Source organism: Cervus canadensis, chromosome 5, assembly GCF_019320065.1.
Source record: "Cervus canadensis isolate Bull #8, Minnesota chromosome 5, ASM1932006v1, whole genome shotgun sequence".
Classification (NCBI taxonomy): Eukaryota; Metazoa; Chordata; class Mammalia; order Artiodactyla; family Cervidae; genus Cervus; species Cervus canadensis.
Genome location: NC_057390.1, coordinates 70,539,322 through 70,566,802, shown reverse-complemented (window position 1 = coordinate 70,566,802; position 27,481 = coordinate 70,539,322). Strand labels below are relative to the sequence as shown.

The window sequence follows — 27,481 nt, the reverse complement described above, 5'->3', positions numbered from 1 at the left end:
CCCAACACCCTTCATGCACCCCCTTGTTTAGTAAAAAGCCTCAGAAGACGGCAGCCCTCCATCCCTTCCTTCCTGTATATACATATCACTCTCACATCAAGGGGTAGAATCAATTTCCCCTTATCCTGCACCTGGGTTACCCCTTGTGACTTGCTTTGACCAATAGGGATGGGTCTAGCCTTTAAAATCTCTGATAACTGCCACCATGCTGTGAAGAAGTCCAAGCTAACCACTTGGAAGGGTCACTGAGAGAAGCTCCAAGGCTCCAGGCATGTGTGTAAGACCTTCTTAGGGCTTGCCAGCATAGCTGTGAGTTGAATGCTGGTGCTGAAAGAAACAGTCCAGGCAGTCAAGTGAGTGGCCTTAGACAGTGCATGGGAAGCAGGGCAGCACCCAGCTGAGCACAGAGAATCATGAGATTAAATAAACTGTCACTGTTTTAAGGCACATAGTTTGAGGTTATGTTATATAACCATGGATAACTGAAACACAAAGTAAATGAAGGGATGGTGGTGGGGGTTAGTCGCTAAGTCGTGTCTGACTCTTGTGACCTCATGGACTGTAGCCTGCCAGGCTTCTCTGTCCATGGGATTCTCCAGGCAAGAATACTGGAATGGGTTGCCATTTCCTTCTCCAGGGCCTCTTCCCGACCCAGGAATTGAACCCAGGTCTCCTGCATTGCAGGCATATTCTTTACCAACATGTATAGTAAGGCCACTGAGAAATAGGCAACCCCACATTAGTGAACTTCCTAGAGAGCCAAATATAATCCTTATTCATCCAAACTTGTTCTTACCTATTTCTGATAAAAAATGTTTTTAGAATGTAGTATTAGACCCCATTTGACACTAAAGGTAACCTAATGTTTTCTTGAAGTGGGGGTCATGATTATAGACATGGGTTACTGTAAGGTCCTGTAATGGAACAATGCCTCCTCCAGCCAGGAAGGTGTATACAGACTATCAGCTGAAATGCCCAGACAGCTCGGCCCCTCCATAAGCAGCAATATATCTGCCCCTAGAGACACCTCCTCATCCCCCACGTTGTTCCTTCTGATACTTGTGGGTGAAGAGACTGAGGACCCAGTCCTGCGGGAACTGTATCTCAACAGACTCTCGGGGAAGGTCAAAGGGGTTCTTTTACGATGGTAGGAGAGAAGGGACTCTGGAATTCCACTGGCCAGGATCATACCCTGCTCCTCCACTTGCTACGCAGCCCTGGATGAGCCATTTCACTCACATATTTCAGTGTCCTCATCTGTAAAGCAAAAATACGATCTGCCTCTTGCTGGAAGATGCTCCTGAAACACTGCAAGAGCTCATTAAACGTGAGCACCCTGACCATCCCCAGGGTCACTGGGTCTGCACCTGCGGGTTACCTTTGAGTTCAAAATCTGAGTGTCGGTCAGGATGGTACCCACAGAAGTAGATCACCACGAGTGCATGTGTTCATGAGGGTACAGCTCGGACAGGGGGTGGCCGAGTGTTTATTCAGGGTTGGAGCACCCGATTGGGACTTCCCAGGTGGCTCAGTGGTAAAGAACCCACCTGCCGATGCAGGAGACTCAGGTTGGATCCCTTGGAGGAGGAAATGGCAACCCACTCCAGTATTCTTCCCTGGGAAATCCCATGGACAGAGAAGCCTGGCAGGCTACAGTCCATGGGGTTGCAAAGAGTTGGACATGACTGAGCGACTTCACTTTCTTTAAGGATAGGAAAAGACACCAGAAAAACGCAGCCAGGGGAAGGGACTGAGAGGGAACTTTCTGCAAAGATGCTTACATGTTCAATAACTGACTATTCTTTCCCCCAGGCAGTTGGATTCAGTGGCCTTCCGGTCCCTTCCTATGTGTTTCCTTATTATTCCAATTCCTACATGATGCCTCTCTACACATTTGTGGAGGATGAGCCATCTGTCCCACTGTGGGATGGGGGCAGAGCCCAGGGTCAGCGGGACAAGAGCTGGATTGCTGTTACCCACTCCCAGTCCATCTGTCTGTCACTCACACATACCTGTCTGTCTGTCTGTCACACACACACACACACACACACACACACACACACCCCTCGGCTGCTGCAAGGGGCCAAGAGCTGGGTTGCTGTTGCCCACTCCCAGTCTGTCTGTCTGTCACTCACACACATACAGATACCTGTCTGTCTCACTCACACTCACACTCACACACACACACACACACACACACACACACACACACACCCCTACCTCGGAGGCTGCAAGCCCCAGGCTATGCCTCCCCACCTCCCCATCCAGCTCCTGTTCCTGCTCCCCACACTCACTTCTCATGAACTCCTGGCCACGCTTCCACCAGGAACATTCTGTCACAGGCTTCTCCCCTCTTTACATCCAATTCCCAGGGGGAAATAGAGGGGTGCTCCCTGTGATATTTTAGGGCCTCCCACTTCTTGGCCCTGTTCTTCAATGCTGCTTATAGCAAAGGCATCGGGGGACAGCCAAGGACACACGAAAGAGGTTGCAGAGAAAAAGGCTTTCAGGGATGCCCCCTGCCCCTCACCCATCATCCCCCCCACCAGTGATCCCTCCCTAGTTACCAGTCCTCCTCCCTTCTCTCATCCTCCCAAGCCTCACTTTTCTCATCTGTAAAATGGAGCCAGTAACACCCAAGATCAGTTGAGATGATGCATGTGAACCTGAGTTCCAGCCTATACACAGGACACCTGCAGCATGAGCTCCCTCCAGCCTCCCAGAGCCGAATGCGCGTTCACAAGGTGGATGATCTGCTATGTAATTTGTAGGTGTGAAAGGAATCACACATCCACAGCTCCATCATGCTCTAATTTGTGAATAAAGGTCTTAACAGGCTATTAATTCCATGAGAGAGTTTTGCTCCTGAATAGCCTCTTTGCTAGGAAATAAAGCTGTAAAATATTTCTCAGGGGTTCCTGGCCCCTAATTTGCCAGACTCATTTTTTAAGGACCCTTTCAGAAGCTAACAGATGTCTGCGGCCACATGTGAGGGCCTTGGGAGCAGCCACTGGCCACAGGAATGTTCCCCATCTTGGCTGCATCTTCTTCCCGCCCCATCTTCCCCTTCGTTCTCACCCATCAGCAGCTGGCCCTGCCCTTGACCTCCTCCCTGCTTCACCAGCTCACCGATGGGGCAGTAAAAGGTAAGCTGGGCCAGGACCCAGGCAAGCGGAGAGATGTGGGAAAAGCCAGTTTGCTTCTCCCTCCCCCAGCCCCACACCGTGCTCTCCTCCACCACAGCCTCTGACATCATTATCTGACTCCTTTCAGTCCCAGACCTGCAGGCTGCAAGGCCCATACTTGTTGTTCAGTCAAAGCCACTCACCCACTGATAAATGAAGCCCCTGACTCCACCAGCTGTTCCTGCTGGAACCCCAACCAGCCTGCCTCCATGAGAAGAACCAGGCAGGGTAGGCTGGGTGGCTTGCCGCTGATACTTCAGGCTACCCCCCAAGGCCCCCATGTCCTTCTATCTCTCCCCATCCCAGACTCAGGTACGGGTTTGTGGGGATGAAGGGCCAGAGGAAGCATACTTAGGCATAGGGAACGTTCCTTTGGTGCTGCTGGCACTCATAAAGCCCCAGAAATCCAGTGTCTCCTTCTAACTGTGAAACTGAGTTCACCCCCCACCAACCCAGGAGGGAGTCCCTGGCTGGAGCCAACAGGTGATGGCAGAAGACAAAGCAAAAGGAGTCTGTGGGCAGGAGAAGGCGACGCAAGGAAGTGCCTGGTGTTATTCTGACTGTCGGGGGGAAGGGGGGTCTGGTTGCCCAGTTCTCACATCCCTGTCCTCCAGCCCTGCCCCCTTCTATGCTGGCACCCCATCCCGGGGGGTTTCAGGGGCCCAGGGGAGCAGCAGGCAGGTGAGCTTCATCCCAAGGCTGGGGGGGGGGGTGTCCAGGTGTTTTCCCCACAGCGGCAGGGGCCCACAGGGGGCTCAGAACGCCATCATGCTCCTAGAAACTGAATGCAGGGCCCCTATGGCTTAAGACTTCAGTGGGTGGGCCTGGGAACGCAGGCACCTTTTCAAAAAGTCATATTAGTCCCAAACAAGTGACTCAGAAACTTCTGGAACACAGCCCACTGAAGGCTGGGGCGTCTTGCATTCTATCTCAGGCTCCCAAACAGACCCTGTGAGCCCCTCTCTCCCCTCCTAGTCCCAAAGCTGCATCCATGGCACTGCTCCCACGTCAAGGTCATGCTCTCCTGGGATGCTAACAACTGCTATTCTTGATTTACTTATTTTTCTATCTTTTTTTTTTCCTGTTTCCTAATCTTTTGGAGTTTCTGTTTCTTAGCAGCGCCCCAAAGACATCAGCAATCAAGCGTTCACCCCCTGGGCTCCAATGTGGAGAATGTCTGATTTGCCTCCTTCATGGGCAGCGAAGCATACTGGAAATTCATGGGGTCCAGGGACCCCAGCAAAGAGGAAAGAGCTAGAAGTGACTGTTTAGAAAAAGGAAAGGGTTCCGAGTTTGATCCCAGGCCCCACGGGCTGCTATGCCCACTGATCTGCCCGCAAGCTGTGCTTTTCACTGATTCCCAAAAGGAATGTCTCTCACCATTCCGCCCAGATAGCTTCCAGCAGGGCCCTCAGCTGGCAGGGGCACAACTTGAAGTTCGCCAACTTGGAAGTCATTAGGGGTATGGCAGGCTGTCGCCCTTCTATGAACAGGGCCTTGGGAGGAAAAGGGACCTTCCAGTGTGCCTACCTGAATCCATGTACACCAGCCCAGGGCCGGGCCCTTGCAGAACCAAGGCACAAAGCTTCTGTGAGATGACACTGCATGAGCCAGAATGGGAAAACAGGAAGAATCTTGGTCCAAGAACCAGGGGGAAAGTTAAAACAGAGGAAAAAAACCTGTGTTTTCCTCTAACCAAGCGGGAGGCCAATGGGGTGGCCCCACAGGTTGCTTGCATCGACCACCGGCACTGCTGTGCCCCTGGAGACTCAGCCCCCCATCCCAAGAGACTCTGGCTGAGACGGGGGCAGTGGTGTGACGTAGAAGGAAGAGCCCTGAAATGGGAATCTGGACACGGACATTCCAGCTACCCACTGCCATACCTAGCTGTGTGGACTAAGAGAGGTCACTCTCTATCTCTGGGCTCATACACAAAATGAGGAAAAGGTAGCGAGTAGGATACACAGCTGTGGAATTCATAGACTCTCAGCCCTACGGAACCCCCATTGCCCCATAGGTGACCCAGCTCAGAAGGCCAAGCATCACATCTCCGCAGCCCCTCAGCACCTACCCAGGGTCTTGGCACCCAGTGGGGAGCACAGACTACCTGTTAAGTTGAAGCCAGACTTGTGCCCCTTCCAGCAGAAGGCTTCCTCCAGAACCAGCAGACCTTCCCTCACTGTGGCTGGCTACCCTGCCCCCGTTTGCATCCCCGCACCACGGCTCCCAGGCGGAGACCACCACTCCCTCTATCTGAGCGCTCAAGCACCCTGAGCTCTCAGCAGCAGAAGTGGGCTCTATAACAACCACACAGCCCTTCACATCTCGTTCTTTGAGGTCACCCACAACCTTTCATCTTGATAACAACTGCTTTAGGCAGGCAAACACCGTCCCCACTGGGCAGAGGCACACTGAGTCCACACAGTCAGCCTCTTGCTGAAGCCACTCAATGCCAAGTTAAGAGGTCAGAAGCAGGGGAGCCCTCTTTCCCCATGAGAGTCCTTCCTGGCAGGGGTCAAGGACAAAGGCAAGGCTGCCTCGCTTGAGATCAGGCCCAGGCCCTTCCGGCCACCCACTCAGGCTGGGCGTGGGTTGACAGAGTGGCCAATGTCCGGAAACCCTCTGATCCCTCAAGCCAACCACAGACCAGCGCTACTGCGAAGCCAGGGGTTGAGAGAGAGGTGGTCCTTCCTACACACGTAGATGAGAGCCCCAGACCACCCCCTGTCTAAAACAGGTACCACCTCAGCCCCGAGAGCTGCTGGGGAGGGAAGTCACTGGCCAGGTCAAAAGGCGGGACTCACCTCCCTCAGCAACTGCACTCCCTTCAGCCCATCCTGCTGCTGCTGGGCCACGGTGACCCCCAAGACGAGCGTGTGCACGACGCAGGAGACCACAGAGATGATGACAATGGGGCTGAGGCTGAGTGGCAGCGTGATGAAGAAGGAGAAGATGAAGAAGGCCTGCCAGCCCACCGTGTCGCTGGCCGCGTGGGCACGGGAGAAGTTCAGGCCCAGGTAGGAGAAGACCTGGGCTGATATCAGCAGCCACAGCAGGTAGGGGACCACTCTCCGAGTGACCCGGTTAGGGAGCAGCCCCTTTTTGCAGAGCACGAAGAGGATAATGTCCAACACCAGCCCGACCCCAGCCACAGCAAGTGGGGCCAGCTTGTCGCCAGAGAAGACCACGGCACACATGACCACCACATAGCAGTCGAAGAGGGCCGCGAAGACCACCAGCACCAGCAGGGTCTCATGGCGCTGCCTCTTGAAGTAGGTCTGGTACAGGTTCTCCAAGGACTCTGGTACGAAGGTCAGCCGCATGAAGCGAGGCAAGCAGAGGCACGACCCCGAGTTCCGGACAGAGATTTCATGGGTCCGGCCCACCCCGCGGTCAGGGTCCGAAGGCAAGCTGACAGAGTACTCGGCCGAGTACTCTGCCGAGTACTCGGGCTCGGAGAAGCCCTGGGTCCTCGGCATCCTGGCTGGTATCTGCTTCTACTGGCTCCGGAGAAGCCGGCTGCAGAGCAGAGGGAGCGCTCTGGCACGGGCCACCGACCGGGACTCTCGGAGACCTGGGGCCACTTCGGGCAGGAACGCAGAGCGGGATTCCAGGGCCCAGGGAGCGCTGACCATCTGGAACTTAAAAGGACATCATTAAGTAGAAGCCCCTCTTCCTTCCTACCCGAGCTTTCTCCACAACCTGCCCGAGCCCTCCTGGAAGAATCCTTGCTGCCAGAGGCTCCAAAACCGAGGCCTTTCTCCCGCCACCCCAACGCTCACGGCCACCACCCGACCACACACATACTTAGTCTTGTCCACCCAAACACTGCTTCCTGTCTCCGGCTGTGGACAGGCCTGGCTACCTCTCCACCCATCCCTGGTCTCCGCGTCATCTCAGTCTCTCTACCCCAAGATCTCCTCATCTAAGTCGCCTCCAGGCCCAAGTCTTTGAATGTGAGGATAAAACATGCTCCAAGAAACCAGCGCCAGCCTGGGGGGTTCCTGAATCTTTCTCTGTTTACTTCCCTTCCCAACCAGCCCTTTGGCCCCTGGGGCGCCCCATCTCCGGGCACGGTCTGACCTCCGGAAGGCAGGCCCTGCCCCTGCGCTTACCTGTGCGGGAACTCGAGAGCCGCGTGGCCCGGGCCAGTCCCCTCGCGGGCTGCGAGGCCGGGTCACGCGTGTAGCGGAAGGGGACAGGAGGGCTCGGCGCGCCCGGGGGCTGCTCCCCGCGGAGCCGCGCCGCCCCGCTAGCGCCGCGGTCCCCGGTCCCCTGGCCCGGGCGCGACCCTCCCGCCGTCAGGCCGGGAAAGGCTCAGGGCTGCCCTTCAGCATCCACAGGCGCCCGGCCGCTGGAGAAAGGAGGAGGAGGCGGCGGCGGCGGCTGGAAAATTCGGGGGCGCCAGCCGCTTGGGCTGCGGCTCTCGGGGCCGGCGCCCTCCCTCTGGCCCCGCAGTGGTAGCGGTGGCGACGGCGGCAGCGCTGCTAGGGGCGCACCCGGGGCCCTTGGCGGCGGGAGCGCGGGCCGAGGCCGGGGAAGCCCGCCAGCATCCTCTGCCCCGCCCGCGCGCCGAGCGGAGCCAGCCGAGCCCGGGCTCGCGGCACAGTGAGTCCCCGCGCGGCGCTGGCGGCTCCGGGGCCACGCGCGCTCCAGGCCCCGGGAGGCGGGCGGCGCCCCTCCCTCCCCTCAGTCGCCGCCCTCTCGGCGAGCGGGTCCGGAGCTGGGGCGGGGGTTGGGGGGTAGGGGAGGTGCCGGGGGGAGGCGCTCCGCTCGGGACCCGGACCCGGTGCGGGGGCAGGAGGAGGAGCGCGAGGAGGAGCGCGGGGGCGAGTTGCAGGGGCCCCCGTGGCCCCACGCTCCGGCACCGGGCGGCGATCGCTGCGTGGAAGCTCGGGGTGGGCGGTGGCAGGAAGGATGGGCTAATCAGGGCCTTCCCCCCGCAGGCCGGGTCTCGGAAGATAAAAGCCCGGGACGTGCCCTCTCGCAGGTGAGGCACGCTCGGGGCATCCCGGGCGCCCCCTCCTCTGCCGCGACTTCCTTCCGGGCTCGGAGAGGCGGGGGCTGGGGTTTGGGGACGACTCCCCAGCCCGGCGCGCCAGGCCTGTGTCCCCGCCCACCCTGGCAGCCCAAACGCCGGCCTGAGCTTGCCGCAGAAGGGCCCGCAACTGAGCCCGATTCTTGAAAGAAGAGGGTAGGAGTGGCCCAGGAGGCACGTGGAATTGGGAGATACCCGGCTTCAAAACGATCGCTTGTGCACATTCCACCTGTTTGCGTTTTTTGAATGTAGGAACGCTGTTAAGAACGCAGATGCCCCTTTGAATGGTTAAGTCTTATCAGTCTCTTACACCATAGTATAAACTACTTTCCTCGGATTTGACAAAAAGTCAAGACCAACCACAGGCTTTAGGAATTTAGATAAAGGGAAAGAAGGGAGATAAGTTGTTTTGAAATACAAGTAACTATGTGGAGGGAAGGGGGAGGGAGTTGCTGAGGACAGCCAGCCCTTTCAGGGTGGGCTCCCTGGGGAAAGCAGAACTTGGTAAGAAAAGAGAGAAACCTAGTCCTCCAGGCCCTGGATGAAGGTGACTCCTGGATCTCTTGAGATCATCTGTGAGGGCCCTTTGCAGAACCTTAGGGGGTAGATTCGTTAGAGACTTGATCCTATCATAGCTGTTTCTGTCTGTTCCTCATACTAACTACGAAAAACTACTAACCTCAGCCCAAACCTGTCAGGGTTTGCTTCCAAAGGTGAGAAATATGACATCAAATTAGGAGGAGGGTAATTTCAATAATCCCTGGGTCAGGAAGATCCCCTGGAGAAGGAAATGGCAACCCACTCCAGTATTGCCCAGAGAATCCCAAGGACAGAGGAGCCAGGCAGGCTACAGTCCACAGGGTTGCAGAAGAGTCAGACAAGACTGAAGTGACTAAACAACAAACAACAGTTTCAATAAAGTAGCATTTCCCCCCATTGGAATTCAAACATTTATTTTGAATTGTTCAGTTCAGTTCAGTCGCTCAGTCGTGTCTGAATCTTTGCGACCCCATGGACTGCAGCACCCCTGTCCATCACCAACTCCTGAAGCTTACTCAAACTCATGTCCATTGAGTCAGTGATGCCATCCAACCACTTCATCCTCTGTCGTCCCCTTCTTCTCCCGCCTTCAATCTTTCCCAGCATCAGGGTCTTTTCAAATGAAGCAGTTCTTTACATCAGGTGGCCAAAGTATTGGAGTTTCAGCTTCAACATCAGTCCTTCCAATGAATATTCAGGAATAATTTCCTTTAAGATTGACTGGTTGGATCTCCTTGCTGTTCAAGGGACTCTCAAGAGTCTTCTCCAACACCACAGTTCAAAAGCATCAATTCTTCGGCACTCAGCTTTCTTTATGGTCCAACTCTCACATCCATACATGACTAGAGGAAAAACCATAGTTTTGACTAGACGGACCTTTGTTGGCAAAGTAATGTCTCTGCTTTTTACTATGCTGTCTAGGTTGGTCAGAACTTTTCTTCCAAGGAGTAAGCGTCTTTTAATTTCATGGCTGCAGTCAAAATCTGCAGTGCTTTTGGAGCCCCCAAAAATAGTCTGTCACTGTTTCCACTGTTTCCCCATCTATTTGCCATGAAATGATGGGACCAGATGCCATGATCTTAGTTTTCTGAATGTTGAATCGTTTCACAATATTAAAGGAGGTACGATTTTTATGTTTAACCAAGTGCTCATGCTCTTGCTTTAATCATGTTTGACTCTGTGTGACCGTATGGACGGTAGCCAGCCAGGCTCCTCTGTCCATGGGATTCTTCAGGCAAGAATACTGGAATGGGTTGCCATCCCTCCTCCAGGGATCTTCCCAACCCAGGGACTGAACCTGCATCTCTTACGTCTCCTGCATTGGCAGGCAGGTTCTTTACCACCACCAACACAACCAAGATACATGTGTTAATAAATGTTAAAAAAAAAAGCTGATGAATACTGTTTGAGCCTGCTTGGGCACAAGGGACAAACACATTGTGCCTTCTGTGAATCCCTCCTGTTTTCCTGGCACCCATGCCAACTCTTGGGGTTCTGTGGAGCTCCCCACCTGGCAAGGCCGCGCCCAGCCCCTGGGCCCTGTGGCTTTCCTGATGAGCCTTCTTCCACCACCCATGCCCTGGCCTCTCCTCCCCATGAACCCCGTGAAGGGAGTGGGTTCCACACAGAAATCTCTTGCCCCCTTCTACCCCGACTGCTGACCTCACTGCTCTGCTCCCTGGCCTTCCACAATCCTCCTCTCTCAGCCATGCCACCTGTTCAACAGACATGTGCTGAGAGCACCCAGGATGCCCAGCCGGCCCAGGCATCCATCAGGAAAGACCAGAGGAGCCACCTTGCCCGTGCTCTCAGGATGCTTGCCGGCTCTGCCAGGGTACTGTGTCCACCAGGACAGACCCTCAGCTGAGCACAGCCCACCTGAAACAGGGCCTTGCAGGACCGGAGGGGAGCATCGGATTGTCTGGAGCCTCTGCCAAGGTTCAGCAGCAGGACAGCACACTCCCAACCCTGTTCTTCATCCTGGGTCGTACGCACAGCCCTTCCCTGTGGATGTGGGAAACCCAGAAGGGCAGCTGCAGCCCCTCATTGAAGCCGGAGGCAACTGAGTAAGAGAGGCAGTCAGGGAAGACACAGCTAGTGTCTCGCTAGACACAGCGAGGCTGCAAGAGTCTCAGCTGGCTCCCTCACGGCTGCTTCTCCAGTACGGGGCACCTAGTGGGTGCTCAAAACAGCCACTGAATGAGTGGATAATTTCCTTAAGGAGAAATGCACCTGGCTGTCCCTGAGAGGACCAACAGGCCTCATTCACTGATGCGGAACATGTCCTGGGCCGGGGTAAATTAAAGATAACTAGGGGCTATCCTGGGCTTCCCAGGTGGCATTAGCGGTAATGAACCCGCCTGCCAATGCAGGAGACAGAGGAGACACAGTTTCCATCCATGGAATGGGAAGATCCCCTGGAGGAGGGCATGGCAACCCACTCAGTGTTCTTGCCTGGAGAATCCCATGGACAGAGGAGCCTGGTGGGCTACAGTCCGTGGGATCGCAAAGAATTGGACACAACGGGAGCAACGCACGCAGGGACTATCCTGGCGGTCCAGTGGTTAAGGCTCCAAGCTTCCATTTCAGGGATGCAAGGGGTGTGGGTTTGATCCCTGATCAGAGAACTAAGATCCCACATGCTGCATGGTGGGGCAAAAATAATTATAATAAATAAAAAAAATAAAAATAACCCCACTCAAGTGAAAAGGGGGCAAAGTGTCTTCAGTTTCTAAGCTATGCATCTTGCATTATCTGGACAACTGACATGCATTCTTTTACAATCAAAAGATAAAGTAAATCTATCTTGCAAACACACATGCACACACCCACACAACCCAAGACCATGAATGGCTGTGTGGGTGACTTGCCTATGACACATGTCCTAAAGTGAAGACAGAATTACGGGCTTGGCTAGAAGCTTGGAGGGCGTCCCAACCTCCACCTGATCCCAGGATCCACTCGGACAGGATACCTGTTTGCCGAAGGCAACTTTTGTTTGTATGGTTTGAGACTAGAGATGATTGCTGAGAATTAATGGTTATTGGATAAACAAGAGTGGTGTGCCCCCCTGGGGAAAAGCGGTGGCTCCTGAATCCAGCAAACAATAGATCAGAGCAGAACCCTGGAGTCCTGGGGAAAGAGAAGTGGGAGGAGAGAAATCCCCAGCTCCCCTGGTGCTGGGCCCCGGGAGGGCCCTGACTGGGGCCTCAGCTGAAGGCAGAGCCTGACACGGGCCTGTGTGCAGGTGGTTTAATTGGGAGAGTGACTCCCAGGGAGGGAAGACAGGAAAGCCAGTAAATACAGGGTGTGTATTTACTGCAGGGAGTGGTCCCTGCCGCGGGCAGTGGGGCTTAGTCCCTCTGGGACCCTCTGAGGAGCCGTGCAGAAGGCACCTGGGCATGTTTGGCTGGGTGACTAGAGCCAGGGACAGGGGGGATGGTATTTACCTGTCTGCTTCCATCCTACAGTGGTTGAGGGGCCCCAGTCGTTGGGTTTACTCTCAAGTACTTGCAGGCATGCCAGTGTGAGCCTCAGGGAGGCCGAGTGGTGGGCAGCGGGGCAGGAAACAGGACACTCGTGCAGAGAGGCAAGGAGTCTGCAGGGTGTACCCACAGCAATTGCAGAGTAGATGGGTGGGCCAGGAGGATGTCTTCTACAGGGCCCAGACCCCTCACCAACTCCTGCGGCTCAGAGGTTCGGAGCCTTCATCTGGAGGACAGGAGTCCTCTGGAGTCAACCGTGGGCACTGGTCTGGATGCTGCAGGGGACTCAGACAGATGATTCCAGCTCCCCAATTCTCAGTATCCTCGTGGTGGATAACAGAGACTGCCCCCTAGGAAATGGGGCTCAAGGGCATCAGTGTGTGTGTTAGTCACTCAGTTGTGTCCGACCCCACGGACTGTAACCCACCGGGCTCCACTGTCCGAGGAATCCTCCAGGCAAGGATACTGGAGTGAGCTGCCATTCCCTTCTCCAGGGGATCTTACCAACCCAGGGATTGAACCCGGATCTCCTGCATTGCAGGTGGATTCTTTACCATCTGAGCTCCCAGGAAAGCCCAGCAGAATGGCTGGCAAGTCTCCACAGGACAAGTCAAATGGGAGTTACCAGCCACCTCCTGGCCAGGTCACCCAGCCACCCTGGTGCTGCTGTTCCTGAGGGACCTACTCAGAGCCAGGCTGGGCTGCCGTCTCCCTCGGGCCCTGCCTGTGGTTACATCTGGGTCCCTCTATTGACCCCCACTGTGGTTTTCCTCTCTGACACTCAGCCCAAATGTCACTTCTTTGTGTCTCTGTCCTCTGTTTCTTGATGCTTCTGCGTCCATGTTAGGGTCTCCCTCTCTCTGCCTTTCCTCTGGGTCGCTTGTTGGACCACTGTGAGCATGTACAAGTAAGAGTATTGAGTGTTTCGGAGTGTATGAGTACATGTTTTGCGTTAGAGTCTGAACGTATGTGAGATGCCTGTGAGTGCACGTGTGTGATGAGTGTGATGGGCGAGCATGCACATGTCTCACTGGCACAGTCACACTGCCCTGGCGGGTAGGCGCTGGCCTCATCCCTCCTCCCCCATCTGACAGCCCCCGTGCCCTGCTCCCTTCCGGGGGCCTCTGGGTGGGCAGAGAGCACAGTGAGGACCACCTTCTCTTCCCTGGACAGGGGTGTCTCTGGGTCTGATTCATCCTGGGTGTGAGCATCTCCTCATAAGCTGGGCCAGCTCTCCTCCAGCCCAGTGTTTGAAACAGAGCAGCTACTCCATAACCTGCTGCTGAAATAACATCAACTTAATACCAACCATTCATCCCCTTGCACGCACTGGTCCGTGCTGCCCCGTGGGCGGTGACCCTGTTTCCTGTGGGATCCTGCCTCCAGGCGCTGTGGTGTTCTTGCCTTCAGCTTTATGACTTGGGTACTACCCAGGTCCCCATTTTACATGTGAGGAAACGGGCTCAGAGACAAGAGGTGACTTGCTCCGGAGCCCACAGCAAGGAAGGGGCAAGGGAGGGTTGGACTCCAGGTGCTTCGGGTGGTGCACAAGCGCAGCTCCAGCGGGAATCCTCAGAAGCTTGCTCCGGGCAGGACACTGTGATCTCAGACTCAGTGCCCAACTTATGGCCAGGGGCACCTGGCAGAATCATGGCTCCCTAGGTGTCAGAGCTGGAAGACACTCAAAACATCATTCTGCTTCAGCCTGGATGAGGAAGTGGAGGCCCAGACAGGTTAAATTTGGGGCAAGTAAGACACATGCCCAAGGAGTGCAAAGCAACATGTGGATGCTGAGTAATCCCGAGGCCTCTATGGAAGTGTCACGTTCCCAAAAGCACTTGAGCCAGGGCCCCTCCGGGAAGAGGCACCGTAGAAATATGCCCTAATGAGCCTCTCCCAGCCTGCTGGGGATTCGAAGGAGCAGAAAAAGATTTTGAACACTGAAGGTGACAAGGCGCAGGCCAGCAGGAGATGGAGGCCTCCGCTCCACAGTGCCTCTCCCTCCCTCTGGTCCCAGTGCTCAAAAGAGCCCAGTTCTTAGGGGGTCAGGCTAGGGGCTTCGAGAAGGGCTAGCTCCATACCGTCATTGCAGATATTCAAACCTAAACCATTCCAGCAGCCACTCCCTGGCCTGGCGCCCCATCTCAGGACTCGGGAAGCATTTCTTGACCCTATTCTTCCTCTCTCCTCCCATCACCCATTCTCTACACCCCCAACTAGGGCAATGGATCATTCCAAATCCAGATATGATCTTATCCCCATCTTCCTACCCGCCCCCCCACCCCCCAACATGTTAGGGGATCAAATTTGATAATACTTGTAAAGTGCTGAATGTCATTTTCCCTTGAAGTTGTCCTCAAGGAATAGTAGTCATTTTTCACTTGGAGATCTGTAGTGGGTTGCACGGTTCCTTGCCACCACCTATCTTCCAGAAGATAGGTACATGGCCAAATCCCTGGAACCTGTGAATGTGATCTTATTTGGAAAAAGTGTCTTTGCAGCTGTGATCAAGAGACGAGATCATCCTGGATTGCCTGGATGACCCTAAATCTGATGTCTTTAGGAGACACACAGAGAAGACAGGCACAGATGAGGAGGTGTTGTGATGATGGAGGCAGAAGCTGGAGGGATGTGGCCACAAGCCAGGGAACACCTGGAGCCCCCAGAAGCTGGAGGAGGTGGGGAGGGATTCTCCCCTCCAGCCTCCAGGGCGTGTGGCACTACTGAACGCCTTGATTCTGCAATTGTGGACCCCAGACTTGGGAAAGAGTACATTTCTGTTGTTTCATGCCATTCAAGTTGTGATAATTTGTTCTGGTTGCCACAGGAAACTAAGGATCCAACTGTACATTTCCATACCTATACTTCCTGGTGACTCAGGCGGTAAAGAATCTGCCTGCAATGTAGGAGATACGGGTTTGGATCTCTGAGTCAGAAAGATCCCCTGAAGAAGGGAATGGCTACCCACTCCAGTATTCTTGCCTGGATAGTCCCGTGGATAGAGGTTACAGTCCATGGGGTTGCAAGGTGTCGGACAGGACTGAGCAACTAACACTTCTCTCTCCCATAGTCTGTGAGTTCTGTTGATACAACAATTCTGTTTTGGGTTTTAAACTGCTGATTGCCCTGTGCTGAGGGCCAAGCAGGTCCCTGGTAAGTGTAATCCTTTTCTGCAGCTGCCATAATAAACTGCCACAAACTTAGTGTCTAAATGGTACAGGTGTGTTAGCTTACAATTCTGCACGTCAGAAGTCCAAAACGGGACTCACTGGCAAAAACCATGGCATTGGTAGAACTGCATTTTTTCTGGAGATTCTAGGGGAGGACCTAAATCCTTACCTTTTCTAGTTTCTAGAGGCTGCCCACAGTCCTTCCCTCAGGGACTCTTCCCCAGTCTTCGAGGCCAGCAATAGTGTATTTCTCACATTTCTTCCATAGTCACATCCTAGAGCCAGAAAAAGGTTTTCCAATTTGAAGGACCCACGTGGTTACTTGGGCCCACCTGTATCATCTCATCAAGGCTCTTAATCACATTTGCAAAATCCCCTTTGCCACATAAGGCAGCATCTCACAGCTTCTGGAGACCAGGATGAGGACAGTTTGGGGAGACAATATTCCACAGATCAGGGGAGGTTCCTGACATGCTCTCCAGGCAGGGTTTCTACTCTTGATGCTGCACTAAATGCACTAGCAGGTAAAATATGGAGGTTGTAAAGCATTTTAAAAGTCTCATTTAAAAGGGTACTTTCTTCTGAGAGAAAAGAGGCCCTTGAAATCTAGTGCAAGGTAAAGCTGGGAAGGAAGAGGCCCTCCTGTGGGTCCCTCTCCCTTCCATGTCACCTAATTGGCATTGTTCCATGATGCCTGGTTGGGAACAAGAGGACATTATGGGCCCAACAGAAGAATGGATGCCTGAGGTTCATGGGATTCATTCCAAGATTCTTCTCCAAACCCCCTTTTTGCTGTCTTTGGCATATCTCCCGGAAGCACACACTGTTCAGACAATTTTACTTCCTCAAAAAGTGTCTATGGTTTTCCTACTGCCTTCAGATTCAATTCTAAAATCTTTAGCATCCAGGATATTCCTTGGTTGGGTCTCAACTTACTCATCTCATGTAATCTTCATGGTTCTATGGCAGAAAGATGACTATATGTCCATTTTACAGATGAGAAAACTGAGACTAGGTTCATCACTTGCCCAAGGTCCCACAGCTGGTAAAGGGCATGGCCCAAGTGTACACCCAGACGTCTGACCTCAGGCTGTGCTGTGCAATCTGACCTTCCCAGCCTCACTGGACATCGCTGGGGGAATAGCCCTCCATCGCCTGCCCCCTTGCTTGGCTAGGGCTCAAGTTAGCATTGGGCCGCGGGGAAAGCAAAGCAGGAGGAATGACATGTTCTAACCAGCTATAGCTGATGTGGGAGAAAAAGTGGTTCAAAAAAGGATGAGACCATCAAGGAATAATGGACAGGAAGACACAAAATGATAATTACCGGAAGACAGTGGTCCAGATTTAAGTAACGCTCTCTAGGAGTCATTCCACAAAGTTCTCAGGCCCTGCTGGTGTGCTGACTTACACTCAAATTAGACATGTGCAGGTTAATCATATCCATGTGCTTCTGCAGATAGTGATTTTTATAACTATTAAATAACTCACATTGGCATTACGTTCCCTCTCGCATTCTTAAGAAATGATGCGACATACTCAAGGGGTGGTAGAAATAAGTTAGCTAACAAGGTTTGCCACCCCCCTTTCAATCCTCCTTTGCCACATGGGGGACACCAGGCAGAGCCAGCATCTTTCTGAAAGTGTTATATTCAGGGATATCTGCTAAGCTTTTTCAAAACGAGACCAAACACTTGGTCCTTTTAAAAAAAAAATTATAGCTCTTATTTTAAAAATTTCTTTTTTCACTTTATTAAAACTCACTTCAGTGAAGTGGGTTCAGGGTGGGTTGGAGCAACCCTGTGTCTCACCCATCCTCCCCTCCTTGGTGCCTCTGGCTTTCCATGCACCCAGCCCTGCTGAGTGGGAAGCCAGTGACGGCTCTGCTCACAGCTGAGCGAGGATCAGAACCCCTTGTGAGGGTCTCTGGTTGAGATGGCTCTGACCCTTCCATTCACTATTAGCCCCCGACTACCTGCCAGCTTTAGATCTGTTTGGACAGGAAAGCTTGTAACTCTGCTCTGCTATTTTTAGCAGCTGTTAGGGTTGAGTCAGTCTTTCTGCTGCTGGCTTGGAGGCCTCTTGCTCTTTCTCCTGCCGTCAGAGACTAGCTCTGGCGGTGAGTGCTCGTTTGCCTTCCCTGCACTGCTCTCTTTATCCCTTTAAGGCAGGACAAGCTTTTTTTTTTTTTTAAAAAGAAACCTATTTTTAATTGGGAGATAATTGCCTTATAATATCGTGTTGGCTTCTGCCACACAACAACGTGAATCAGCCGTAAGCATACATATGTCCCCTCCCTCTTAAATCTCCCCCCCAGTTCTTCACCCCATCCCACCCCTCTAAGTCGTCACAGAGCACCAGGTTGAGCTCCCTGCACCTGTACGGCGGCTTCCCACTGGCTATCTATTTTCCACATGGTAGTGTGTATTTGTCAATGCTCGTCTCTCAATTTGTCCCACCTTCTTCTTCCCCCGCAATGTCCAAAGTCTGTTCTCTATGCCTGCGTCTCTGTTCCTGTCCTGCAAATAGGTTCATCAGTACCATTTTTCTAGATTCCATACATAAGCGTTTATATACGAAATTTGTTTTTTCTGTTTCTGACTTCACTCTGTATAACAGGCTCTGGGTTCAGGGCAGGTTCTTAGGGGTATTTCTTTGCTTCTCTTAATAAAAGCTTCCCCACAAGTCATCTACATTCTTTTCATCTTGTTCACGATTTTGGATTAATGTAGCTGTAAGTGGGAATTCTTTTTAAGTCAAGCCCAAGTTCAAAAATGCCTTTAAACAAACATACATTTAAATAACTTTCGAGAGAATAATATAAAGGATTTGACTGTTAGCTATAAATTGATACTCATTGTTCATTGTGTGTGTGTGTGTGTTTTATCCCAATGTCTAACAGAATGACTGGCATAGAAAAGGCACTTAATAAATGCTTGATGGAGGAAGGAATGCTTAGGAACAAATGAATAAATTCTAAGGTGTTAAAAGCTCAGTGATTAATCCCTTTCAAGGGTAAAACTTATAATTTAACACACAGAACTTCTCTTTAATCAATTGCAAATGGTGGCGTTCTCAGTCATCTCTCCTGGAGTGGGGCCAGAGGTGTTTTGGGGTAGCTGGGTTGTATTAGAATTGTTGGGATTATATCTGTCCTAAGTAACCCCAAACTCAACTCACAATGGCTTAACGGTAGAGAAAATATCTCTATAACAAGTCTTTGGTTAAAATAGGTCTAAGGTTAGTTATTTGGTGGCTCAAGCCCATCTGTAAGGGGCATGTTGCTTTCCAGATTCTGCCCTGCCAACCCTTGGGGAATCAGTTCTGCCATCACAGGCTACCTCTCCCCATTTGGCCAGCTGGCACCACAATCTAGCATCATACACAGATACATTATTCCACAGAAGAAGAGAAACAGTTTCCTCCCATGCTGCCCTTTTCAGGAGGATGAAATTATTTCCTGGAAGCTCCCTAGAATGTCCATTATGTCTTTTTGGCTACAGCAGGGTGACATGCCCACTTCCAAATCAGTCACTAGAAGAACTGGTACCACCACAAACGGCTTCAGTCACTCATGATTCACCCTGGGCCTCACAGTGGAGGGACAGACACTAGGACTCTACCAACAAGGAAGAAAGGAGAAATGGCTATTGGATAGGCCTTCAACAGTACTGACTCTGCTGGTCCTCAGGGACGAGGCCTGATTCCCGACAAAGCCAACTCTCCTGTCACTTTTCCAAGGAACTTCTATAAACCAGGAAAATACTTTTTTACTGAGGAAATTATGCCAAGCTTTGACTGGTTAACGAACAACATATTTGGATGCTAAGGGCACCCACGTTTTTCTTATTTTTTTACTCTCCATTCAGTTCAGTTCAGTTCAGTTCAGTCGCTCAGTCGTGTCCGACTCTTTGTGACCCCATGAATCGCAGCACGCCAGGCCACCCTGTCCATTACCAACTCCCGGAGCTTACACAAACCTATGTCCATTGAGTTGGTGATGCCATCCAGCCATCTCATCCTGTGTCGTCCCCTTCTCCTCCTGCCCCCAATCCCTCCCAGCATCAGGGCCCTCTCCATTAGGCTCCTTTTAATCAACATTCAGTTGTGTTCTGTGACTTCTTTCATAATCAGTTGGAAAACACATGGTTGAAAAATCTTCAATCTGTTTCACAGTTCAGCAACAGAGGTCATTCACTCACTCATCAGACATTGACTATGCTTTTATTAGGCAACCAACAACACAAAGAAAAGATAAGGTCTTAGTCTGCCAAGAAGTAATACACTGGAGAGACATCTGTCTAGCTGAGAAAATCTATGAAATGTGCCTGGGCAGCAGAGCTGAGTCTAGAGAAATTTCAGAGAAGGAGGCATCTGAGTTGGACATCAAAGTTCAATAAGAATTTGCCAATTTGTGCCTCAGTCCACTCGGGCTGCTGTAACAAAATACCACAGTCTGAGGGGCTTAAATGACAGACATTTCTTTCTCACAGTTCTGGAGGCTGGAGGCCAAGATCAAGGGGTTGGCAGGTCCAGGTCTTGAGGAGGGCTCTCTTTTTGGCTTGCAGACAGCCACCTTATTGCTTGGACTTCAGAGCAAGCTCTGGTGTCTCTTCCTCTCCTTATAAGGACATTAATTCCATCATGGGCCTCTACCCTCATGACTTCATCTATACCCACTTACCTCTAAATACCCCCAACTCCAAATGCTATGACGTTGGGTGTTAGGACTTTAATGCACTGGGAGAGTACCATGAACAGTGAGTCCATAACAGCATGCCACGTCGAGGGGGCAGCAAATGCAAAGCCACAGGCCGTGGACAGCAGAGGGACACCGAGAAGTTCGCTGAGCCTGGACTGGGGGTGGGGTGGGTTGGAGGGTGGGGGGAGGGGATAAGGGGACAGAGGGCAGGTGGAGGCTGGGTTATGCCTGGCTAAGGCAGTATGGAGCAGGGGTGCTATAGTCAGGCCCCGGTCTGAACACATATTCCACTCTTAAAATAGCTCAGTGGTTGTTTCGGTTTCCTGGGGCTGCCATAACACATTTCCACAAGCTGGGTGGTTTAAAACAGCAGAAATATATATATTGTAAGACTTTTTTTTTTTTTTTTGAAGTGGACCATTTTATTGCAAGTGTTACAATACTATTTCTGTTTTACGTTTGGGTTTTTTGGCCATGGGGCACGGGGATCTCAGCTCCTCAACCAGGGATTGAACTTGCACTTCCTGCTTGGAAGGGAAAGTCTTAACAACTGGATTGCTACCGAAGTCCCAGCAGAAATCTGTTTTCTCACAGTTCTGAAGGCCTCAGGTGCAAAAGGAGGGTGTGGACAAGGCTGCTCCCTGAGGAGAATTCATTCCCTGCCCTTCTCCGAGCTTCTGAAGCTGCCAGCAACGGTTGGTATTCCTTGGCTCAGGTCTTTATAGCTCCAATCTCTGCTCTGTCTTCACAGGCTCTCCTTTTCTTTGGTGTCTCATTGATTCCCCCTTCTCTTCTCAGGGCTTGTCATTAGGTTTAGGGTCCACCCTCATCCAGGACGTGCTCATCTCAAGGTCCTTACCCTCACTGTATCCACAAAGACTATTATTCCAAATAAGGTGGCATTCTGAGGTTCTGGGTGGACATCTCTTTGGGGGATCAAACAGCAACAATGCAATGCTGTAGTCCTAGACAATTGACTCAACCTTTTAAAGAGCATATTTCCTTATCCATACTACGGGGATAGAATATTTATCCTGAGGGATCATTTTAGAGTCAGATAAAACACTTTTAAGTTGCGGAGGAAGTCTGTGATCTATATTAAGTGCTTAACAAGTGACAGGAACTTGGATTTTATCCTATAGGCAACAAAAGGCTTGAAAAGTAGGTGTTTGAGCAGGAAACACCCCTGTGGGAAAGGGTGTTACTTCCCCAATTTTTTCTCTTTTTGAAGGCACAGGGTAACTGGGTTGGGCCCTCTGTAATGTCAGACTCAGTCAGAGGCTCCTAAGGCAGCAACACTGCAGTCACCTCAGAAAAGCAGCGATGGAGACAGCAAGAGTTTTAGGGTGAAATGGACACATGAAGACAGTGGGGGATAGGGTGGAGGCTGCCCAGCACCGCTAAGCCTCTGTGAGCTGTACATCTCTGAAAACCTAGAGTTATTTAGACAGAGTCCCTCTCTGTCATCCTGAAGGTGCTGCCCCAGCAGTAGAGGCACAGCCCAGGGCTGATAGAAGAAAGGGAAATGAGTGAAACAAGAGAAGCCTGCAGACTTGCAAAAACGCAATACATGGGAGGAACTTGGGGAGCAGAGGAAACTTTAAGAGACTCACTGATAAGGCAACAGAAGCCTGGAGAAGAAAGACAGGTGCCCAGGGTCACTGAGCTTTGAATGACAGACCCAGATTCTGAACGCAGGACCTCCTTCTCTCTACAAGACATGTGTTCTTTCCTACCACTTTGGTCAATTTAAGCAGGAGAGATTTAGTGAAGGGATGTCAGGGGACAATACACTCTATGCTCTTTCACAGCAGTCTGCCACGGAGAGTCAGTGGCTCTCAAACATTACACACCAGAATCCTCTTGTGGGCTTATCTAGATACAGACTGCTGGGCCCCCAGGAATCCGGTACATAGGTCTGAGATGGGGCTCAAGAATTATCAGCATTTCTAACAAGCTCCTGGGTGATGCTCAGGCTGCTGGTCCCAGCTCCCACTTTGGGAATCATGGTCTTACAGTTTCTCAGTTCCTGAAGCACCCACCATGCTCTGCAAACAGCAGGTGTTCAATCTGTCCTTGCTGCAATGAATCATACACTTTGGATTTAAAAGACTATCAAAGACTTAATACCCACTGATGATGTTGACCAGAGGCCACTAGTGAGTTAAGCCAATCTTCCTACCCAGCAATTTACATCATGATATACACTAGTTTAATTTCAACCAAACCCACTAAAATGCATTTTACAGAACCCTAAGCCTTGCTGTATTAAAATTCCCTGACAATATGGTGGGTATACACTCTAGTGTAGGAGTAAATAGCTTTGGGGCACTGGATTAATTTCATCTGGTCTGTAGGGAAAATCACATGAAGTGAGTCACCTTTAGGGCTCTATTAGGGAAAATGGAGTGAGGTTTTCAAAGTCTTTAACAGCAATATTGTTAAAGACTGTAATCAGTCCACAGAATTAATGAGGGCCTCCTGCAAGTCACTGTGACAAGTGCTGTAAGAGATGAGGCTGAAACTTAAGCCCTGCCCCAAAGGGTTAACCATCTGGTTGAAGGGATGAGATAAAAGAAGAGGATTTTCTTTTTGTCCCCAAACTTTAAACCTTTTATTTTGTATTGGGGTATAGCTGATTAACAATGTGTGGTAGTTTTAGGGGAAAAGTGAAGGGACTCAGCCATACATATACATGTATCCATTCTCCCCCAAGCCCCCTTCCCATCCAGGCTGGCATATAACATCGAGGAGAGTTCCATGTGCTACACAATAGGTCCTTGTTGGTTATCCATTTTGAATATAGCAGTGTGTATATGACCTTCCCAAACTCCCTAACTATATACTATCCCCCAGCAACAATAAGTGTTTTCTAAGTCTGAGCCTCTTTCTGTTTCGTAAGTTCATTTGTATCATTTAAAAGCAGAGGTTCTTGAGGGGTGTGAGGAGAGCTTAGACACTGGAGGATGCACAAAACCCTGCCTACTTCACTTTCTGCGGGTAAACCCAGAGCTAAGCTGGAATTTGCTGTTATCACAGCTCATGAAAGTTTACTGGGGCATCTCTTCCCAACTTGGAATCAAGCATAAAGAGTATTTATGCCATGAAAACTGGGCAAAAGCCACAAACCGGGGCTCTTACCCGCCTCCTAGAGAGTCAGTTTACAAGCACACCATAAACTCCCTGACCTGATAAAGAAGTTCAAGGTGTTTCCAAGGTATAGTCTGGGAGCATTGCAATTTACCAGGGAAGCTTGGCGTAGAGTGGTGATGACTGAAAGAGGGGCTGTTGTGCATGATTGCTGGGCTGAGGGAAAGTGGCCCACGTTACCGACTGCCCAGGTGAGCAGGGTAGAGAGGTGCTTAGAGGACCAGGGGGCAGAAGAGCCTGGGGTCAGCTTGGACACCTAGGAGGATGAGTGCTGGGACCTTGAAGCTGGAAGCCATGACATCAGCAGATGGAGGCCAGGTGGGACCAGCTAGAGCCAGTGAGGCCACTGGGATAAAAGATGCCATGAAGGCCAAAGATGAGCGGTAAGGCAGCCCTGTCCCAGCTCTAGATCTCCCTTGGGAAGAGGCAGGTAGTGGAAGTATGAGGGGGAGGTGGGGACCTTGCATTTACTGAGTTTTAATCTCAAGTTGATCATGTTTAAAACCAGGAATGACTAACTTAACTTAGAAGGCAAATTTTAAGAATTACCTGTCCTTGATGAAAACGGTGAGCTTGGGAGCCAGGATAACTTTCATCTCACAAGAATAAAGATTATCTTTGAACATCCGAGTCTTATTGCTTTATTACTAAAAATTTCAGACCTGTGACATTTGCCTTTGTAAAATGAGATGCCATATTTTCAAGTAGCAAGAATTTTAGGGTTTCTTTATCAAAAGAAATGAGAGGGTTCAACAATGCCTATTGTTAACTTTAGGAAAAACTCAATTCACTAACTTCTTTCTAAATTAGTTTTTCTTTTCCTTCCTCTTCTTTTTTGGGGGGGTAGGAGCGTCGCACTAGGATTATATACAAGAGATATGGAGGCCTAGTATTTATTGCCTTTGTAAAATCTCAAAACATAAAGATCTTTAGAAAGTACCACATGTGTGTGTACTAAGTCGCTTCAGTCGTGTCCAACTCTGTGACTCCATGGACTGTAGCCTGCCAGGCTCCTCTGTCCATGGGATTCTCCAGGCAAGAAGACTGGAGTGGGTCACCATTTCCTTCTCTGGGGGTTCTTCTTAACCTATGAATTGAACCCATGTTTCTTACATTTCATTGACAGGCGGGTTCTTTACCACTAGTGCTACCTGGGAAGACCAGAAGGGGCCACAGGTGTAATCTAACCAACAACCTCATCTAATAATGGAGGAATCAAACCTCAGAAGGGGGCCCCTGACACACTATTAACAGGTAAGCCTCTGTCTCCGGCCTTCTGACTTCAATTCCACTGCTTCTGTGTTATCTGAGAAAGTGTCTTTGCGGATATGTAACTACAGTAAGTGAATCTGAAATTCCAGCCAGAGAGCACTGATGCTATATTAGCTTTTCAAAAAACTTCTAAATGATTAAAAGCATTTTCTCTGTTTTAGTCTGAAGTTTCTACTAATGTAAAGAAGTAAGATTTAATTATAGCCCAGAGCGTCCATACTGTAGAGTCCCCACACAAGCCTCAGAGTGAATCTCTTTTTCAATCGGGTGCTATATTTAGTTTTCGGTTTCATATAACATTTTAGATGATTAAACTAGTTGACATTCATCAGGAGAACTCAAATAATATAGATAAGCATAAGGCAGAAAGTCAAACCATTGGGATTAGCAGATGCAAACTATTATATATAGAATGGCTAAACAGCAAGGTGGGCTTCCCAGGTGGTGCTAGAGGTAAAGAACCCTCGTGTCAATGCAGGAGACATAAGAGAAGCAGGTTCCATCCCTGGGTCAGGAAGATCCCCTGGAGGAGGACATAGCAACCCACTCCAGTATTCTTGCCTGGAGAATCCCCATGGACAGAGGAGCCTGGCGGGCTACAGTCCACAGGGTCGCAGAGTCGGACACGACTGAAACAACTAGGCACAAACAACAAGGTCCTACTGTACAGCACACAGAACTATATTCAATATCCTGTGATAAACCATAATGGAAAAGAATATGAAAAAGCATGCATATTTAAGTATGTATAACTGAATCACTGTGCTATATGGCAGAAATTAACTCAACTGTACTTCAATAAAATATATTTTAAAAAGAAAGTCAAGCCAACCTGACCCCATCCCCTAAAACCTAGTTGGTCACTCTATACAGTATGGTAAATATAAAGCAGCTCTTCCTCCTGCAATGCTAGTGATTCTAGTGCAAAATGCTAAGCTTTGGGGTGGAGCGAGGGAGGGAAACAGCCCTTTAATAGCTTCTCAGTTCTAAAGATGACAAAAGAATAAGTTAGGGATGTGAAAATCACCCAGAAACAAAATCATAAGGCTGACAGGTACTATAAAGGAATCTGTCTGTCTCAGCCCACCAGTTATTTCTTAAGATTCTCACGGCGGATATCCCTTAAGATACAATTTTCAAGTTGTTCTGGAGGCATCAGAGGGTTCTACCACAGTCTGTTCAAAATTTCACTTAAATAACCCTCTCAGTAAATATCCAGATGTATCATATTCCATATTTTAATTTGCTGTTAACTTAAGTTGTCAAGTTAACTCCCTCTTGGCTTGGGCACACCTCAGAAAGAGGTTTTTTTCATTCCTAAGCACAAAAATTTGAACTTGGGCCATTAATGAGGAAAATTGTACCTTTGTGGTCTTTTTAAAAATGCAGGGCTATTCACACAGAATTATATTCAGTACCTTATAATAACCTATAATGGAAGAAAGTCTGAAACAAGTAACTGAATCACTCTGCTGTATACCTGAAACAGACACAGTGTTTGAAAACATGTTTCAGTCTTTCAGTCAGTTCAGCCACTCGGCCGTGTCCTACCCTTCACGACCCCATGGACTGCAGCACGCCAGGCTCCCCTGTCCATCACCAACTTCTAAAGCTTACTCACACTCATGTCCATCGTGTTGGTGATCCCATCCAACCATCTCATCCTCCGTCACCCCCTTCTCTTCCTGCCTTCAATCTTTCCCAGCATCAGGGTCTTCTCCAATGAGTCAGTTCTGCCCAACAGGTGGCCAAAATACTGGAGTTTCAGCTTCAGCATCAGTCCTTCCAATGAATATTCAGGACTGATTTCCTTTAGGATGGACTAGTTGGATCTCCTTGCTATCCAAGTGACTCTCAAGAGTCTTCTCCAACACCACAGTTCAAAAGCATCAATTCTTCAGTGCTCAGCTTTCTTTATGGTCCAACTTTCACATCTATACATGACTACTGGAAAAATTATAGCTTTGACTATGCAGACCTTTGCTGGTAAAGTAATGTCTCTGCCTTTTAATAAGCTGTCTAGGTTGTTTATAGCTTTTCTCCCAAAGAGCAAGTGTCTTAGTTTCATGGCTGCAATCACCATCTGCAGTGATTTTGGAGCCCAAGAAAATAAAGTCTGGCACTGTTTCCATTGTTTTCCCATCTATTTGCCATGAAGTGATAGGACCGGATGCCATGATCTCAGTTTTTTGAATGTCAAAGTTTTAAGCCTTCCATTGAATATTCAGTTCAATTTTTTTAAAAGATTAATTAAAAAACCCTGCTAGTTCATAAAAACATACGAACATGGATAAAATTGCAGCATTATTTGTAGTGATAGAAAGCTGGAAACAAAGTCCTGTGGCTGAATTATTTATGACATACCAACACAATTATTATTCAGCCACTAAAGACTGAATTAAATCTAAACCAATTGACTTAAGATTTTTATGAGGTACTATTGAATGAGAAGAGAAAGACAAAAGTATATATAATATGATCTCACTTTTGATGAGATCCAAAACTAAAAAAAAAAAAAAGCAACCCCACCAAAAAGGCAGGCCTATTTATATCTATGTAAGTAGCATGGTAAGGCAGGAACAACATTACTTATGAATATGAAGCACAGTGCTTTAAAATTTGGACCGTGAGGCTGATAGCATACACTGAGAGCCTGGATTCTAAAGTTGGGTAAGCTTGGATTTGAATAGCTTTCTGTTTGACCTAGAGCACATCACTTAACCTCTCTGAGCCTCAGTTTTCTTATCTGTAAAGTGGGACTAACATTACTAAAGCCATGCATGTTCTGAAAAGTCCTTTGATTGTTTCTGTCACTGGGAACTTCTCATTGGCTGTCTTTCTAGGATTATCTAATAATTTTTAATATCTAAGATCTTTCTAGTATTCCTTCTTTGTACCCCAGCTTTCAGCTCCTGCTCATCCAAGTTTTTCTTCCTTTTCTT

The 27,481-nt window shown here is 50.0% G+C and overlaps 1 protein-coding gene across 1 annotated transcript in view; it reads right to left on the bottom strand.

Annotated features, from left to right (window-relative positions):
- The window catches only part of ADCY3 (adenylate cyclase 3), an 81,704-nt gene extending 74,184 nt beyond the window's left edge, over positions 1-7,520 (bottom strand). The window contains exons 1-2 of the mRNA XM_043469222.1: positions 7,301-7,520; positions 5,990-6,826 (exon numbers count right to left, since the gene is read on the bottom strand). Of these exons, the coding sequence (XP_043325157.1) occupies positions 5,990-6,664 (675 nt within the window). The 5' untranslated portion in view covers positions 6,665-6,826; positions 7,301-7,520. The remainder of the gene's footprint in view (positions 1-5,989; positions 6,827-7,300) is intronic.
- Positions 7,521-27,481: the final 19,961 nt, after the last annotated feature.